The sequence below is a fragment of the Aedes albopictus genome, chromosome 2 (assembly GCF_035046485.1).
Source record: "Aedes albopictus strain Foshan chromosome 2, AalbF5, whole genome shotgun sequence".
Classification (NCBI taxonomy): domain Eukaryota; kingdom Metazoa; phylum Arthropoda; class Insecta; order Diptera; family Culicidae; genus Aedes; species Aedes albopictus.
Genome location: NC_085137.1, coordinates 49071911 through 49088641, shown reverse-complemented (window position 1 = coordinate 49088641; position 16731 = coordinate 49071911). Strand labels below are relative to the sequence as shown.

Here is a 16731-nt window from a genome sequence, read left to right as displayed (position 1 = left end):
GCCATATCAGTTGCTTCATACTTCAGTCAGTTTTTTCCAGTCCCATTCTCTTGAAATCCAGAAGTTTGATAAGTCGCACGGCATGTTTTAGTTGCAAACCAGAAATGTCTCCGATGTCACCCCCGTGGAACCTATGCTAGATGATCCGGGGTGGCCATATTAGTTGAAACAGACTTCGGGGTATCGTTTCTGACTCAGTCATTCGAAATCATGAAGTTTGATATGTCGCACGACATGTTTTGGATGAAAACCAGAAGTGACATCAATGAGGCCCCGCGGAACCTGTCACGGTGATCCGGATGGGCCAACTTATTTAAATCTGATTATCGCAGTTGTGTTGTATTGTTTGCAATGAAAATTCCACTGAAAATCGATGGTTCAAACACAATAAAACACGAAATTATCATTTTTAGCCATTTCGGCACCCTCCCTGACCCCAGTACGATCCGGAATATCTCCGGAATGGTTCCGGATATTGCATGGCCACTTGGGTATAATAAATCTGCACCATTTGATCGATTGAGGGCGACTTCAAAAAAGTTAAATGAAAATTGACGAAATGCCAGCATTTTGAAAATGAGATGTTGGGGGTCGGGTACGTGAAGGTTAATGTGTGATTTACATCTTTTAGCAATAGTGAAATGCAAACAAAATTGATGTGTAAAAATTAAAATCATCAAAAGTTCGTAAGGCAAATCATTCGACAATGGAACAGTTAGCTCATTTCGTGACGAAATCGTTCGAATACAACAACAGCCGGGTGCTGGACATTCTCAACATGAGCACCGTCGGAAGTGCTGCTGGCGGTGGTGGAAACAGTCGTGGTGGGTTGAGTGAGGATTTCCACAGTCGAAGCTCGGAACCGGAACTGATGTCGAACAACAGCAGTAGTGTTGCTAGTGTTGGTGAAAATGGCGACCTAGAGGAGGAAATTCATAGCCACACGTTGGCACAGAGACAGAACGCGGTGGTGGGGGCTGACGATGGGGACAACGAAGATGAGGAATCGATCGATATCGAAATTACGGACCTGTCGTACAGTAGTGCTGGTGGTGGTGGTGGTGGTGGAGCTAATGCTATGATGAATGGCATCGGCGAGAGCGATAGAGTCAAACCGATTTCGTCGGTATCGTCATCGATGGTTGTGAAAAGCACATTCGGTAGTGACGTTGGGAGTAATAACAATAATGACAGTATCATCAGTAATCGGAATGAAACTAGTGTTATACGGAAATACGACAATAAGTTGCTGATTATTGAACGGGAGAAAGCAAAAGTCGAGGAAATGGAGCAAATTACGAAAACAATTACAACTAAGAAGCACGTACCGAAGAACTGGTTGATTGCCGATTTGGTTGAAGAGAAACAAGGTAAGATCAAACGAATGCAAAATATATTTATTTCAAAACCAAGTTATTTATTTATTTTAATTTGGAAATATATCAATAACTAAAATAAAAATGAATCAACCGCATTTCTCCATAGTGTCGCATTTGAGCTGAACGCGAGCCAAAACAGAACTGAACGTGCTCAATTTATTGAACATAAACGTACCCAGGTAACCACTAAGCATTTGAATAAGCCGTACAGTAGCCCGTATAATGCATTTGAATTGCTTGCTGACCTACATAAGCAGTTCAAATGCAGAACTGCCTTGAGTTCGCATAAGCTGTGCTGCTCAAAAGCTTTTGGCTGTTAATTAGCATTTCAACTGCTTGAGGTGTTTTCACTTCAGAGTAATCAGAATGCTTTTCAACTGCTCTTCAAATGCTAAGAGCAAAGAGGTTGGGAGATGTGTTATGCATTTGGCAACACATATTGTCTCTTTCTCTCTTACAGAGCCTATGCTTTTGTTTACAAATTTGTGCATCTGAATTATTTTTTCATTTCCCCTACTCATGCAAAAACCCAATTGAAAACATTACTGCAAATGGATTGGATTGGGAACTTGTCCACCAAAAAATCACCAATTATCATTTCGTCGGAAAGTGTGTGCCGAATAGGTGGATGCTTTGGTAGATCATAATATTGTTTAAAAGAGGGAAGAAAGAATCATATTTCGAAGATAAAAGAAGGAATGGAAACGCTCTACCACAATTAAATATCTATTTGAAAACAAGTTTTGGATGTTGAAACAGAAGCTGTAATCCAATCCAATCATTCTTTATTTTGGCGATAAAATCAACGCACGCCACCGGATCAACTGTAGCATCGCGGATCAGAAGGAGCAGAATCAGCAGCACATATGATCAATCTCCGAATCGACGTAAGCTCAAACCCACATCACTACAAAAATGAGCAAAAAGTATCACCTAGCACCAGCTGGAATATGGAAGGACGATGAAGCGGGGAAGCGGGCTTAGAGAACAAGAAGCAGACGTCAATCTATTTTTGTTTTTTTTTTGCTCGACCAGGCGTTACGTTACTTTGACATTTCATCACGACGTTCCTGAAGTCGTGTTGCACTAAGACAGCCCGTTATTTTGCCAAAACCAGCTGTGAGGTAGCACTATAGGCGCATATACGGCTAATTAGCATTAAACACCTTGTCGTAAAGGCTACTATAATGCTGAAGAAATGCTATTTTAAATGCTTACTGGTTACTTGGGTAGTTTACAATGAATTTCCGTGTTAGAGCTTTTCACTGCTCAAGAGGGCACCCCACACGAGCATCAATACTTCATCAATATCGCTACTTTTTGATGAATTTTCCATCAAAGCTTGAGCTTAATCGAAAGATTTTCCAAAAGTACATTGGGAAAACCACGAGTTTGACGAAAATTCCAACAAAAAGTATCGATATTGATAAAGTATTGATGCTCGTAGGGCCCGCTAAGAACGCCCGTCCAGATCTCTATCCACTGAACCAAAACCCCCGCCGTATAAAGAATGATTCTGCATTCAATACGATCAAAATCCACGGAAATCTAATTTTGAATTTACACAGGAGAATGATTTTACTGCGTCTTACGGAATGAAAATCATCCTGTTTTAAAAATTAGAATCGACACAAATACTAAACGATTTTTGATTTAGGGTTTTTTGCGATTGATTATCATCACAAAACTATCTGAAAATATTTGACTCTGTGTCCCATACCGAAAATCACTCAATTTTAGTTCGACATGTGTCCAGGCATTTGTCTTTGTTTGAAAACAGTATGACGGAGTTAAAGTTTGTTGGTTCCTGAGGAGGCTAGGATAAGGAAAATATATAGTAAATAAAACAATTTAGGCATCACGATAGGAAGGAATGAATTATGCTTGTTATTATGACTTTTCTAACATGATTGATATTTATTTATACAGAATATATGCATCCAGGATCCCCCAGGAATCCACCGTAATCACCATGGTCCACGAACTGGTTTTATGTTATAAGGTTGATATTGGTGAATGCAAATAAATTGATTTTTGAAAATGGATAACGTAGTTCTTATTTTGATTCGTAATATTTTTATCGAAATTTTTATGACAACAGATCCCACATCAAACCAAATAGGAAGAGAAATGAATATCATTCATTTATTGCTTTCTTAAAATGCAACGAATATCATCCTTTTTTGAGATAGTGATCATTCACATTGTTTTGATTTTGAAGGAGGCTGCTTCAAACGAAAATCATTATAATTTTGTCGCAAAATTGGCGGGGGGCTCGGATGAGGCAATTTTCATTAAATTTGGGGGGTTTTCGTTCAGTGTCGTGACCCAAAGACGACCGCAGACGGATTACTTCTGACATAACTGATACAGAAACCTTCGAAATATTTCCCGTTTAGGGTATTGGTTCCCTTATTAAGCATGTGACTCCCATTTTCAACCTACGAAAAACAAAAAAAAAAGTGCTGTTTGTTTTGTTTCTTTTTTTGTATATTTTGTTAGAAGTGAGCACCCATGAAAACAAAAAGAACGGAATCAATTGGTGCCGTAATTGCTTGTATTCGAATAGGATGAATATGGGAGCATGAGATTACTGATGGCACACATACCCTATTTAACGAAATTTCTAGAAGAACTCCTTAGCACATTTCTTGCTGTCAAAAATTTACATTTACTTGACCAATACATAGACTAATTTCCTAGATTGAAATTTTGTGTAGCATTTTTCTGTTATAGAATCTATTAACTGAATGACAGGTTTGTTAAAATTCATATGGGTATTGGTTCCCTTCTTAAGCATGTGGCTCCCATTTTCATCCTACGAAAAACAAAGGATTGAAGCGCTGCTGTTTGTTTTGTTTCTTATTTTTGTATTTTTGTTAGAAGTGAGCACCCATGATAACAAAAAGAACGAAATCAATCGGTGCCGTAATCGCTTGTTTTCGAATAGAATGAATATGGGAGCGTGAGATTAATTATGGAACACATACCCTATAAAAGAAAGAAAATGAAATTTATTGTTTTTTTTTTTTTTTTTTGAAAATATAATCATTTCTTTTTCAACTGAGGTTCTCCAGTTAATTACTTTTGAAACGCGGTATCGACTATCTGAAAACATCTCAAGAAAAATTCTAAAACAAACAATTCCTGAAGTTTTTTTTAAATTAAATGCTTCTTTATTATGGATTTTTAGTCCGAGGCAGGTTTGTTCCCACCTGCAGTTTATCTGAATATTTTTTTTGTAATCACCGCGTAATGGATACTAATACCAATATATTGACTTTCTCCATAGCAGATCAAATTGAACAGCGTTTGTGAAATTTTAATAGCCTCGGATATATGTTAGAATGAAGGGCCCATATCGCCGAGGCGGTAAACGCACGGGTATTCAGCATGACCATGTTGAGGGTGACGGGTTCGATTCCCGGTCGGTCCAGGATCTTTTCGTAAAGGAAATTTCCTTGACTTCCTTGGGCATAGAGTATCTTCGTGCCTGCCACACGATATCCGCATGCAAAATGGTCATTGGCAGAGGAAGCTCTCAGTTAATAACTGTGGAAGTGCTCATAGAACACTAAGCTGAGAAGCAGGCTTTGTCCCAATGAGGACGTTACGCCAAGAAGAGAGAGATATGTTAGAATGATATTGGAATTCGAATTGAAAGCTTTTGGAAGTAGAAGTGGATCTTTCTTGCAGAAGTCCTCTTGTGATATTCAGTTTGATAGTTTGATTTAACTTAGGGAGCTCTCAGGTATTTCTTTTGGTGTTCATTTTGGAACTCCTTCTCAGATTGTTCCAGAGAGTTTTTGTTTCCCAGATTCCTCCGGCAGGAATTTCTTCGAAACTCGTATAAATGTACCTCTAGGAATTTCCCCCTGAGCAGGGATTATTTCTGGGAAACCTCTACCAGGGGTTCAGCAGAAAATAATCCTTCCGTATTTCTCTAGAAGGAATTCTTGTAAACATTTATCAAAAAGCAATTCCTTCTCGGAATCTTCTGCAAGTATTTCTCTTGAGATTCATCCAGTAGAAACTCTTTCTGGTTTTCGGATATCAGGATCCCTCCGGGATTCTTCTAAGAGAAATTTTTCTGGGGGCTCTTCTGTCCGGTAATAAAAACTCCACGAGTTCCTTCAGGATTGTATTTGAGAGATTCTCCAGGAATTTCTGCAGGGATTCCTTTAGGAGTTCATATGGAATCTCCCAGGAGTTTCTTCTGGCATTCATCCACAATTTCATTTAAGAGTTCATATGGGAATTCCTCTGGAAATTCCTGCAGGAGTCCCTAAGGATTTTTTTCACAACATCTCTGGAGAAATATACCAGGAGTTTCATCAGGAATATTTGTTGTTGGGTATTCTTCCAGTTGTTCTGTTGGAAGATACTTAAATAAATCTTCAAGAATTATAGGAGTTTCTTCTGAAAATCTTGCATAAGTTTCCTTCGGAATTTCTCCAGGAGTTCCATTAGGAACTCTGTTAGTAGTTTCACCGGAAATTTCTTCACGAGTTCCTTCGAGAATTCCTCCAAGAGTTCCCTCGGAAATTCCTTCAGGAGTTTTTTTTTTGCAGCTCCTGCATGAATTGCTGTAGAAGTTCCTTCACCAGATCCTTTAGGATATACTCTTATTTTTTTACAGAAAAATGCTTTAGGAATTACTCAACGGTTTCATTTGAAAATTCCTCCAGAAGTACCTTTAAAAAATTCTTCCAGAAATTTCAGCAAAAAATCCTCTGTAGCTCCTATGAGATTTTTTTCCAGGAAATTCCTAGAAATTCCTCCAGGAGTGCCTTCATGAATCATTCTAGTTGTTCGCTCACGTTTTCTTCAAAAATTTTCCGTTTTTTTCCAAGAATTCCTTCGTCAGATCCTTGAGATTTTTTTCGGTAATTCTTTCAGGAGTACCTTCAGGAATTCTTCAACAAAGTCCTTTGGGTGAAGGTTGCATTTATTCTACGGAACTAGACTACAATTGGTCTGTCCAACACGGACGCCTGGGTATTTCTGCCCAATCTTTCAATATTGAAGACGGTTGCGGCCATGAACATTTTTATTTTTTGTTTCTCATTATTTCCAAAAACACAATTAGTTCCACCTAATCATCACCATGACATGCAGTTTGTTTGCAGCGGCTCTGTCTCTCGCTTGGGTGTTCCTACTGTATTTGTATACTAAACATGTGAATTTTCACAAAGACAAACACTCATAAGAAAATCTAATACCAGGAACCAACCGGTTAAAATACCTCCAGGAGATCAATCGGAAGTTCCTTATGAAGTTTTGAATAAGATTTTTCAAAACTTCTCTAGAAATTTCATCGGGAGCTCTTTCAGGTGTTCCTTCAGGTACTCCTCCAGGAGTTTCTTCGCAAATTCCTCGGGGAATTCCATCGAGAATTCCTCTAGGAATACAATCGAGAATTTCCCCAGGTGTTACTTTAAGAATTTTTGCAGGAGTTTCATTGGGATACATGTCTTTATGTTTGTAAATGACATTAACCTTGAATATAAATGAACAGTTTTATCATAATTCTTATTTTTTTATTCGAAAATCAAATGAAAAAAATAGTATGATATAGGAAATGCACAAGCCAAAATGTGAATAGCGATAATTTTGAAATATTAGCATTTATCATTAGCTAGTCACACAAATTCATACAATCCTGGACCGCTGTTATGAGGATTGCCTCATTTCCGTCCGTTATAAAATCACACAGACTTGGTACTAATCTTTGACTATCAGACTAGATTGACGCAATCCTCCAACGGTCGAGTGCTGCCCTGGCCTGAAAATAACAAAAAAAGATCAAATTTTGCCATTAAAATGGAATACATGAATTGCAAAAATTGTTATTGGTTTGTTGGAAATAAGAACTATGAGAACAAAAATAATAACTAAATTTGTACCGGATAATAACTCAACAATAACTTTTTTTTTTCATTATAAGAACAAACCAAGGACAAAATATTTTGAAATGTAGAACAGCTGAATCAGTTATTATTGAGTTATTGAGAACAGAGTTAGTACAAAACAAGTTATTTAAAAAAATATCATCATAATTGTAAATTTTGTTCTTTTAATTGGGGAAAAACTATATTTTATGTTCAGAAATGTTTTGTCCTTGTTTGGTCTTATAATAACAAAATTAGTTATTTTTGAGTTCTTTTCCGGTATAAAGTCTGTTATTATTTTTGTTCTTTCAGCTCTTATTCCCAACAAACCAATAAATAATAAGTTTTGCCATTAAGCTTGCCTCCTCCCGGGGGGTCACAGAAATTGAGGTGTTTTTAGTGGAAGGGTAAAGTCCAAAGGATACGTTTGGTCAACGCTCAGATTCACAACATATTTTTATTTATGTTGAATCAACTGCCTGGTTCCTTTCCCATTTCGATGGTTGTTGGGATGTTTGATTACAAATCTGAAATACAGGGTGTTAGGTTCCTGAGTGCAAACTTTTTAAAGGGTGTTAGAGGACCATAAATGGAGAAAAAAATTGTTCTACGCATATGGTCAAATCTTAACCGTTACGTAGTTATTTAACTTCCCATGTTTTAAACTCATATTGCCTTAACTGGCTATAACTTGAAAATGGTCAAACTTATCGAAGTTTTTTGGCCCTTATTCGAAAGATTATTGAATTTTCTATCACATGGCATCTTTGAATCGATTGGTTTAGTTAAATAACTAAATTTTCTAGAGCAAATAGCTCAAAAGTAGTGTGTTTTAATTTATTTTTGTCAATTATCTTTGAAAAATGCGTAATAATTCAAAATTCTTTCTTAGGCAAAGTTGTGACCCCTGTTCCGCTCTACAATTTGTTCTTTGACATCAAACTTCTATCTCTTATCGTTTTGTTGCAATTTCGATTTTAACATCGCATTTCAGATCATAAATTTGCAACTGTCATGGAAAGCACTTTTTTGCGGATTGTGCCGCACATTTAAATCAAAATTGCAAGAAAACGCTAAGAGCTAGAAGTTTAGTGTCAAAGAACGAATTGTAGAGTGTAATAGGGGCCACAACTTTGCCAAAGAAAGAATTTAAATTTATTACGCATGTTTCAAAGATAATCGACAAAAACCAATAAAAAATACACTATTTTTAGCTATTTTGCTCTAGAAAACTTAGTTATTTAACTAAATCAATCGATTCAAAGATGCCATTTCATAGAAAATTCAATAATCTTTCGAATAAGGGTAAAAAAACTTCGAAAAGTTTGACCATTTTCAAGTTATTTCCAATTAAGGCAATAAGAGTCAAAAACATGGGAAGTTCAATAACTACGTAACGGTTGAGATTTGACCATATGCGTAGAACAATTTTTTTCACCATTTATGGTCCTCTATCACCCTTTAAAAAGTTTGCACTCAGGAACCTAACACCTGACTATAATGCTAAAATAATATTAAATTATGGATTCGGCAGTTGCTTAGGGGCTGGTTATAAACCACGTAGACCAAATTTGGGTCATCTCAGACCCCCCCCCCCTCCCCTTGTAGACTTTTGTCCATACAAAAATTTTGAAATTTGTATGGAGCGTAGACTTTGGCCAGCCCCCCAAACGTTCACGTGGTTTATGAACGGCCCCTTAGTTTATTATCCCAAAGAAGCTGAATGAAATCGTTGAAATTTTAAAATTAGATGACGATTAATTCATTAATCACTGACGATAAACTATCAAAGCCATTATCTCCCTAACTTTTTTCAATTGTATTGGATTAAGTTAATTTTGATATCATGTCAAATGAACTTTCAGTAGTTTCATTAGGAATTCAATAATGTTTAAACCTCTATATCTACACTTCCAGACAAACACAGCAAAGCGAAACAAGACGTTGCCTTAAACCTGGTCCGCTCGGAGACCGAACCCAGCTACAAATCATCCGACATGAGTTTGCTGGTCCGACCGAAACCCGCCTCCGAACTGCTGAAACAAAGCGTAGATCTAATCAACGGCAGCGGTCACAGCTATCCGCCGCTCCCACTGACACCCACTAGCCACCCACCGGGGCCGCCATCGGGCAGCGAGCACGACGCCAACGGATACCATCATCATCCGTCGCATCTCGCTCACACGGACAACGATTCCGACACAGGTAGGTAGCTAACAGGCAAAAGGCGCACGAAAATGTCTTGACTTAATCAAAATGAAAGCATGATTTATTTAATCAATTAGCACCTACCACTCGGCAAATTGCTAACCGTTTTTCCTGCTGCCGGGTGCGGATTAAGGGGTTGGGCTGGGGTAGGAAATTCAAATTAATTTGCATCAGATTTGTCTTAAGTCAGCAATTAGGAAGCGGATGAAAAGAACCGAAAAAGTTCGCGATCTTTTTTATTTCCGAAATAAATTAACACTCTTTGATTCTTTTATGGCAGAAATATACTGAATCTTCTTATTAAGTTATTAGTCATTTAATTCAAATAACCAACGGAATTATCAGTAAAAACAATGAATTGATATAATTTGAAAATATTTCACAGTTTATTAGTACTTGAATCGTTTGAATATATATTAAAAAAGTAAATTCAATCACTGAAATGGATCATAACATCTTGTGCAAAATAATTGATTTTAAATAAAAACACATCCCAAACTGGTCCAACATGCCATAACATGAACCAGCCTTCACTAAATTTTATGTAAATTCGATAAGCGTATACCTATACAAATTTTCCCTTTTCATGGTTATTGCAACATAAAAAGCCACCCTCCTCCTCTCAATTGCAGGAGTAACCTAATCAAATTGATTACAGTCGAGTTCATAAACGAACCCTTCCGTGTGAACCCATCTTTCGCCGACCGTAACCCCTTCCAAAGCGGGGGATGGAAAAGAAAACGAGTTAAGTGTTGCAGTAAATCCCTGGCACTTCCCACTCCCGGTGAATCAATTTCATTTGAATGCCGACGGAAGCTTCGAATCACTTATTTTACCCGCGTTACAGCCGCCGTTAAGTTGATTTAGGGGAAATTTGCCTAAGAGACACCAGAAGTGTTTAGTAAAAATTCACGAAAGTAGAAAGAATAAAAAAAAACAGATAAAAAACGTTGGAACAAAATGATGGATTATAATATATCACTTTGCTTATTTTTTAATTTGATCAAGTATTTCAGTGTAATGAATCAAGCAAAAGTTCATTTCACGCTATGCTCTCCTAAAGAGGATTTCTTATGAGCTGGAAAGGGGCACAGTTCCGCAAGCTCAAAGACAAACACGCCGGCTAACTTCGAAAGGGTGTGAATGAAGAAAAGTATTACCAACAGAGTTCTCCTCAGTATCACCGTGCCTGAGGAAATTATGTCGATTTCTATATCCGCTTCTTTCAACTGTTTCTCTTAGGTGAAGGCTTTTGCTTGTGCACAAGAAGACGTTCATTTAGCTTAATTAATTAATTGGTTGAACCGTGTAAGATGACTTAATTAAATGAAGAGTTACGAACTCTGTGTTGTAAATTGAAGCGCCGTTTAGGTGTGCTCTTGGAGACATGAAGTTTTTGCTTTTATTTCGAAAAATGTTCTAAGTAAGTAACGTATTTCAAACAGCACAGAAAAAAATAATTAAATTTAAACGAGATGTAAATCATGTGAGCTGTAAAATTGAACGAATTTAATCAAGCAAATGCTTTAAAATTGAGTTTAAATTGATGCACATAATTGGAGCATTGAAAAACACACAAAATTGCATTTTTATCTGCTCAATATTCCATCACAATGTATTTACAGCTTTCAATGTAAAAAGAAGTTGAATGACACCCGATTTTCCGTTAACGAAGCTACAAATTTAAACCGTCGTGTAAATTAACAGCATCATTCGATTTACAAATGGCGACACTGCGTCAGTTTTGTTTTGCCGGCGACCGGAAAAGTTGTTCGTGGGAAAAGCATCGGAAGACACACAGTTTGTTCGATTTATTACATGGTTTTTCTTATTTATAATGACCTATCTTTAATACGCGAGTGCCTTAACCCGTTAACGCCCAAGGTGTCTCACAATTCAAATCTTCGAATAAATTTGTTATCAAAGGTCAAGTTCCAATAAAATAAGCATGATTCGACGAAAAAAATGGAAGTCTATGGTGTAGTTCCAAAAAAATTCTTCATTGTAGGTCTTCAATATCTGATAATTTTCTCAAGTTCTATTTCAGCACAACTTCTACGCTATCGTTATATTCTGATCCGTATAGATACAATACAGCTCTAAACAAGTGAGAGAGATGATAACCACTCAAAAAGAATAGAAAAAGGATTTTTAAATTGGGGCAGAAATATAACGCCTAAAAGTATGCAATGCATGATCCTTGTAATTTCATGTAGTTTCGACTGCAGTGTTCAACATTTCTCATTTTTTTGTAACAAATCAAATAAAGAGTGCTCACTATGTGTAGCATAACCAAACGTTAAAATACTGTAGAAGTTAGATTATACACGGATAATGATTTCTAATAAAGTAATTGAGTTTTTCCTTTAGTACCCCTCAAACTCTCTTTACGTACTCACCATACGTAAAATTTTCAGAAATGTTGCATGCTTTAAAAAGAAAATCGTGTTAAATAGTGTTCCTTTTAATTTGTATCCTTTGACAGATACGTATTTCGACCTCAACTATAATGTCGTCTTCAGTGTCTCGTACTTACAGGTATTCCACTAACACGCCCAGGTTCATCATCATTCCATGTTTTGATATAAAATTTCAACCAGATATACTCTACACGGCCTCTCCACTTATGTTTGTACTACCCATGATTTTTTTATTCGTGAACAATATATGGGTTTAATGGTGCTAGTCTGGGGGAGGAATCGCTGTATAAATTCCGAGCAAGGATCCCGGCTCGTAGCAAGAATTTCATTAGGATTCTCTGAATATGTTTCGACAGAACACTTTGAAAGTATACTAACATGAATCTGTAAAGTAATTCCATGAAAGAACGGTGGTTTCAGGATTTTCTAAAGCAAAGTTCTGGCAGAAAACTCCGAAGTTTTTCGTGAAGGAATACTGTAAAGAATACCTGATGGAATCCTTAGAGAGATGATCATGATTTCTGATGACTTCTGCCCGACTAGATGGACATTACAAAATTATAACAAGCTGTGTTATTTTGTTATAATATATTTTTATAACAGCGGTTGTTATAAAACATGTACCGTTAGTAGTTAAAATAACAAAAATTCTAACAAAGTTCCCACAAGAAAAGAACAAAAATGTAATAACTTTTGTTATGATCATAACAAAAATATTACAAAACTTGTTCCATGAAATATGATAGAATTTAACAAAATTATAACAAATTGTGTTATAATTCCTTGGCAACCTTTTAGGGTAAAAACTAAATTTTTATACTCATTTTTTGGGTGAATATTTTTATGTGTGTTATTCTATTTTTAGAAAAAATAGGTAACATAAAAAAATAGTTTCCAGTACGTTATAAAATTTTCGGATCCGAACGGGATTTGAACCAAGACACCTACCATCGGTAGCAATCAGACGCCTTTGCCAATGAGGCCATCACAACACTTGAAGAGGGCGGTGATAGAAGCTTTACTGGTTCTACGTATTTCCAGTTTCCTCATTCAAATCCTTGTTTGTCAGACGCAGGTAGTATGACGTCACATTGAGCTCTTTGACGTATAATAGACTTGATTTGTCGTTAGTGATTTTGTTCTAACCTATCACAATCATATCATATGCAGATATGATAACAGCTGTAGATATAATTTAATGATATTCCAATTTTTTTTTATTTTAAGCAATGAAATGAAATCTATCACATAAGGGGTCATCCCAGGGGGAGCGACACTAGTTTTGCCAAGCCAAAAACACCTCAAAAAAAGCTGAAAAAGCACAAAAAAGTCGCAAAAACCCGCAAAAATTTTGCGGGTTTTAACGGATTTTTTCCACTTCTTCGGCTTTTTTGGGGTTTTCGGCTAGGCAAAATTAGTGGTGCTCCCCCCGAGTCATCCATTAACTTTATCGTCACTTTTGGAGGGGGCAGAGAGGGATGAGAATTTCCAATTTTATCGTGACGTACTTAATAGATGCTCACTAAGGTCGAAGCAAAATAGGTTGAATAAACAAATTCCATGTTATAATTATTTACAGTCGACTCTCCACATGTCGATGTTCTACATCTCGATATCTCTCCCTATCTCGATGGTTTGGTCAGTCCCTTCATTCTGCATACTTTTTCCTCTCTACATGTCGATATCTCCTTATCTCGATATCTCTATATCTCGATGCTATCTCGTTCGTTTTTGTTCTAGATTTTCTCTCCATATTACGATATGTCCCTTTTACAGGTTGCTAGATCTAGTTTCTTAGTTGAAAAACATTCTGGGAAGACGAAGTGACATCTGTTTGTTGACGGTTTTTCCTAGTTACAGACGGTTTCTCAATCTAGTGTGCATAACAAATTGGTTCTTCAGTTCGATCTCTCCCTATCTCGATAGTCCCTTCAATATCGAGATGTAGAGAGTCAACTGTAGTTCCACTTTTGCTTTCTCCATGTTCAATAACATTCACTATTTGGTATACTTTTTGGCGAAATTAGAACAGCAGTACTGTTTTGGTATTTATTGTAATCGACCGAATGTTTTCGCGTGTAAAGATACGTCATTTGTGTAAAATTCAACTCAAATGTATTGGAAGGCATACAAAACGTAGTTCCATGTAACGGAAACATTGTTCGTCCGGTCGCAAATTGCAGCACATGCAATATTCGTCGTTTTAGATAGGATGACTTAGGGTATTATCGACAGGATTGTTTTATTTGTCTTGAGGGTTTTATCGGCCAAATTGCCTGAAACATCCCGGTCAATCAGTGAGAGATTTTCGATATCGATGGATATCGATTTGTATTGAATCGATGGCGAACACTATCGTCAGATAAAGCACTATAAAGGAAATCCGAATCTGGTTAACAGGGATGCTCACGCAGAAATGACGCTTGTTTAAAACAATAAAACGCATGATTGATTTACAAACTGAGAATTCACTTATTCCGAAGTTGTATTTCTTTGTTCTTACTTAGAGTTTATCGATAAAAACAACCCATTATCATCATTTAACGTTAGAAACCTCAATCGTTTCTACAAAATAAAGTTCACAATCTTCCTATAACTTTCGAACTGTTCGTCCAATCAAGTGAGTGATTGTTTTTGGGAAATACAAATGTGTTGGAAATAACTTAATGTTGATGATAGAGCATCGAATAACTTATGAAAATAGCGCATCTTTTTATATATTGAAAGACTCATGAAGTTAAATTCCGAATATCTCGGAAACGGTTACTTTCAGAAAGGTTATTACAGTAGACGTTCGGTCAGTGCAAGCGGTTTAACTGCAATGCTTTTTAACTGCAAGCGCCTCCAAATGTCAAAATGGTGCGCCATGTTAGCCCAAATGAACAGACGGATGAAGTTCACGTTCATTTAACGCCAGTTGATGGTTTGTTGATACTGTCAGGCGTTCCAGTTATCGGATTTTGGCTCGCTAAGTGAAACGTAAACATGTTGCAGTTATCGAACGTCTACTGTATTCTTGGTATCCTACTAAAATTTTTAATCGGTCTGATAAAAAGTTCCAAACCTTTTTCACGTTGTTTACCCGAATCGCGTAAGAATTCAAAACTAAGGTTAACTGTGAAAAAATAAAAGCTGATGAAGGGGAAGATGTTTACTTGTTTTGTTGCATACCAGACAAGACTTAATAATTGTACCACAAAACTAACCCAACATCATCTAGATTCTAGAAAATACTGTGCTGTTGCGTTAACAGGCTCTTCGCCACAGCTTCCAGCAAAAAGTATGTTCTTTAAAACGCTACAAAGCACTGCTGGTTTGGGAAGAATTTGGCAGATGATAACTCTATTGTAGGTTTTTTCAAACAAATATGACGCCGTCCCCAAATTACGCGTCGCTCAAGGGAGAGTGAAAAGTACAACCGAACGTTACGGTCCATACAAAAATTTTAGGACTTTCTTACAAAAAAGCGTAACGGAAGAGGGGTGTTGTTACATGACGATTTTAGCGTCGCGGTCTAAATGAATGCTATAAGTTTTGTTTTATGGCTTTTGACTGGAGTGGTCAGTATTACAAAAATTATCAAACTATTTCGTGTCAATATAGAAAACTTAACACATTTTGAAATTATTTTGTTACAAAAAATGTAGCAAATACTACAATAAATGTTTAACGATATTTTGTTATGGGCAATTATTTTGATATGCATAATGTAACAAATGCTGTTATATATCTGTTTAAATAAATAATACAAGTTCTGTTATAATTTTGTTTTAAAAAAAATACAAATTTTGTAACAATTTTGTTATGGTTATTCACATATACGAATCCTTCCAACAAAATTATACCAAATTGTGTTATTTCTAACAACGGTTGTAATAATTTTGTTATAATCTTGTTAGGAGCTTCTGGTCGGGTCTCTACCCTAACCTTACTCTCTATCCTACCCACTTCGCTACCGTCTACCCTAATCTTCTACTCCACTCCCTCTACTGTATCCTTCACCCAAACCCTCTACCAGACCGCTTTCTCCACCGTTTACCCTACCCACTACCCTACCATACTCATCAAGCCTGCTCGATAGATACTCTACCCATATTGCATGGTATCATAGCTCAAACTACCATTCCATGGCTGCCATCTTGGATATGGTCTGCCATCTTGGATTTAAAAATAGGGTCAAATATCGATTTTTGACTTCTACTCATGAAGCCCGATCGATAGATACCTTGGATATCTTGGATATGGTCCGCCATCTTGGATTTCAAAATAGCGTCGGTTATTCATTTTTGAGCTTTACCAATGAAGCCCGATCGATAGATACCCATATTGCATGGTATCATTGTTCAAACTCTCATTCCGTGGCCGCCATCTTGGATATGGTCCGCCATCTTGGATATCAAATTATGTGACATATCGATTTTTGACTTCTACTCATCAAGCCCGATCGATAGATACCTATATTGCATGGTATCATAGCTCAACCTATCATTCCGTGGCCGCCATCTTGGATATTGTCCGCCATCTTGGATATGGTCCGCCATCTTGTATTTCAAAATGCCGTCGGATATTCATTTTTGAGTTCTTCTAATGAAGCCCGATTGATAGATACCCATATTGCATGGTATTACAGATCAAACTACCATTCCATGGTCGCCATCTTGGATATGGTCCGCCATATTGGGTTTCAAAGTGGCGTCGGATATTCATTTTTAGGTTCTGCATATGAAGCCCGATCGATAGAAACCCATATTGCATAGTATCCGTAGCAGCATTGCCGTAAAAAAGCATATATTCTGAAGTTTTGACCGCCATCTTGGAACCTAAGCCGCCATC

The 16731-nt window shown here is 36.9% G+C and overlaps 1 protein-coding gene across 1 annotated transcript in view; it reads left to right on the top strand.

Annotated features, from left to right (window-relative positions):
* Positions 1-678: 678 nt before the first annotated feature.
* LOC109409190 (homeobox protein XHOX-3-like) overlaps positions 679-16731 on the top strand; it is a 79665-nt gene continuing 63612 nt past the window's right edge. Inside the window, exons 1-2 of the mRNA XM_029871222.2 lie at positions 679-1370; positions 9188-9475. Coding sequence (XP_029727082.1) covers positions 707-1370; positions 9188-9475 — 952 coding nt within the window. The 5' untranslated portion in view covers positions 679-706. The remainder of the gene's footprint in view (positions 1371-9187; positions 9476-16731) is intronic.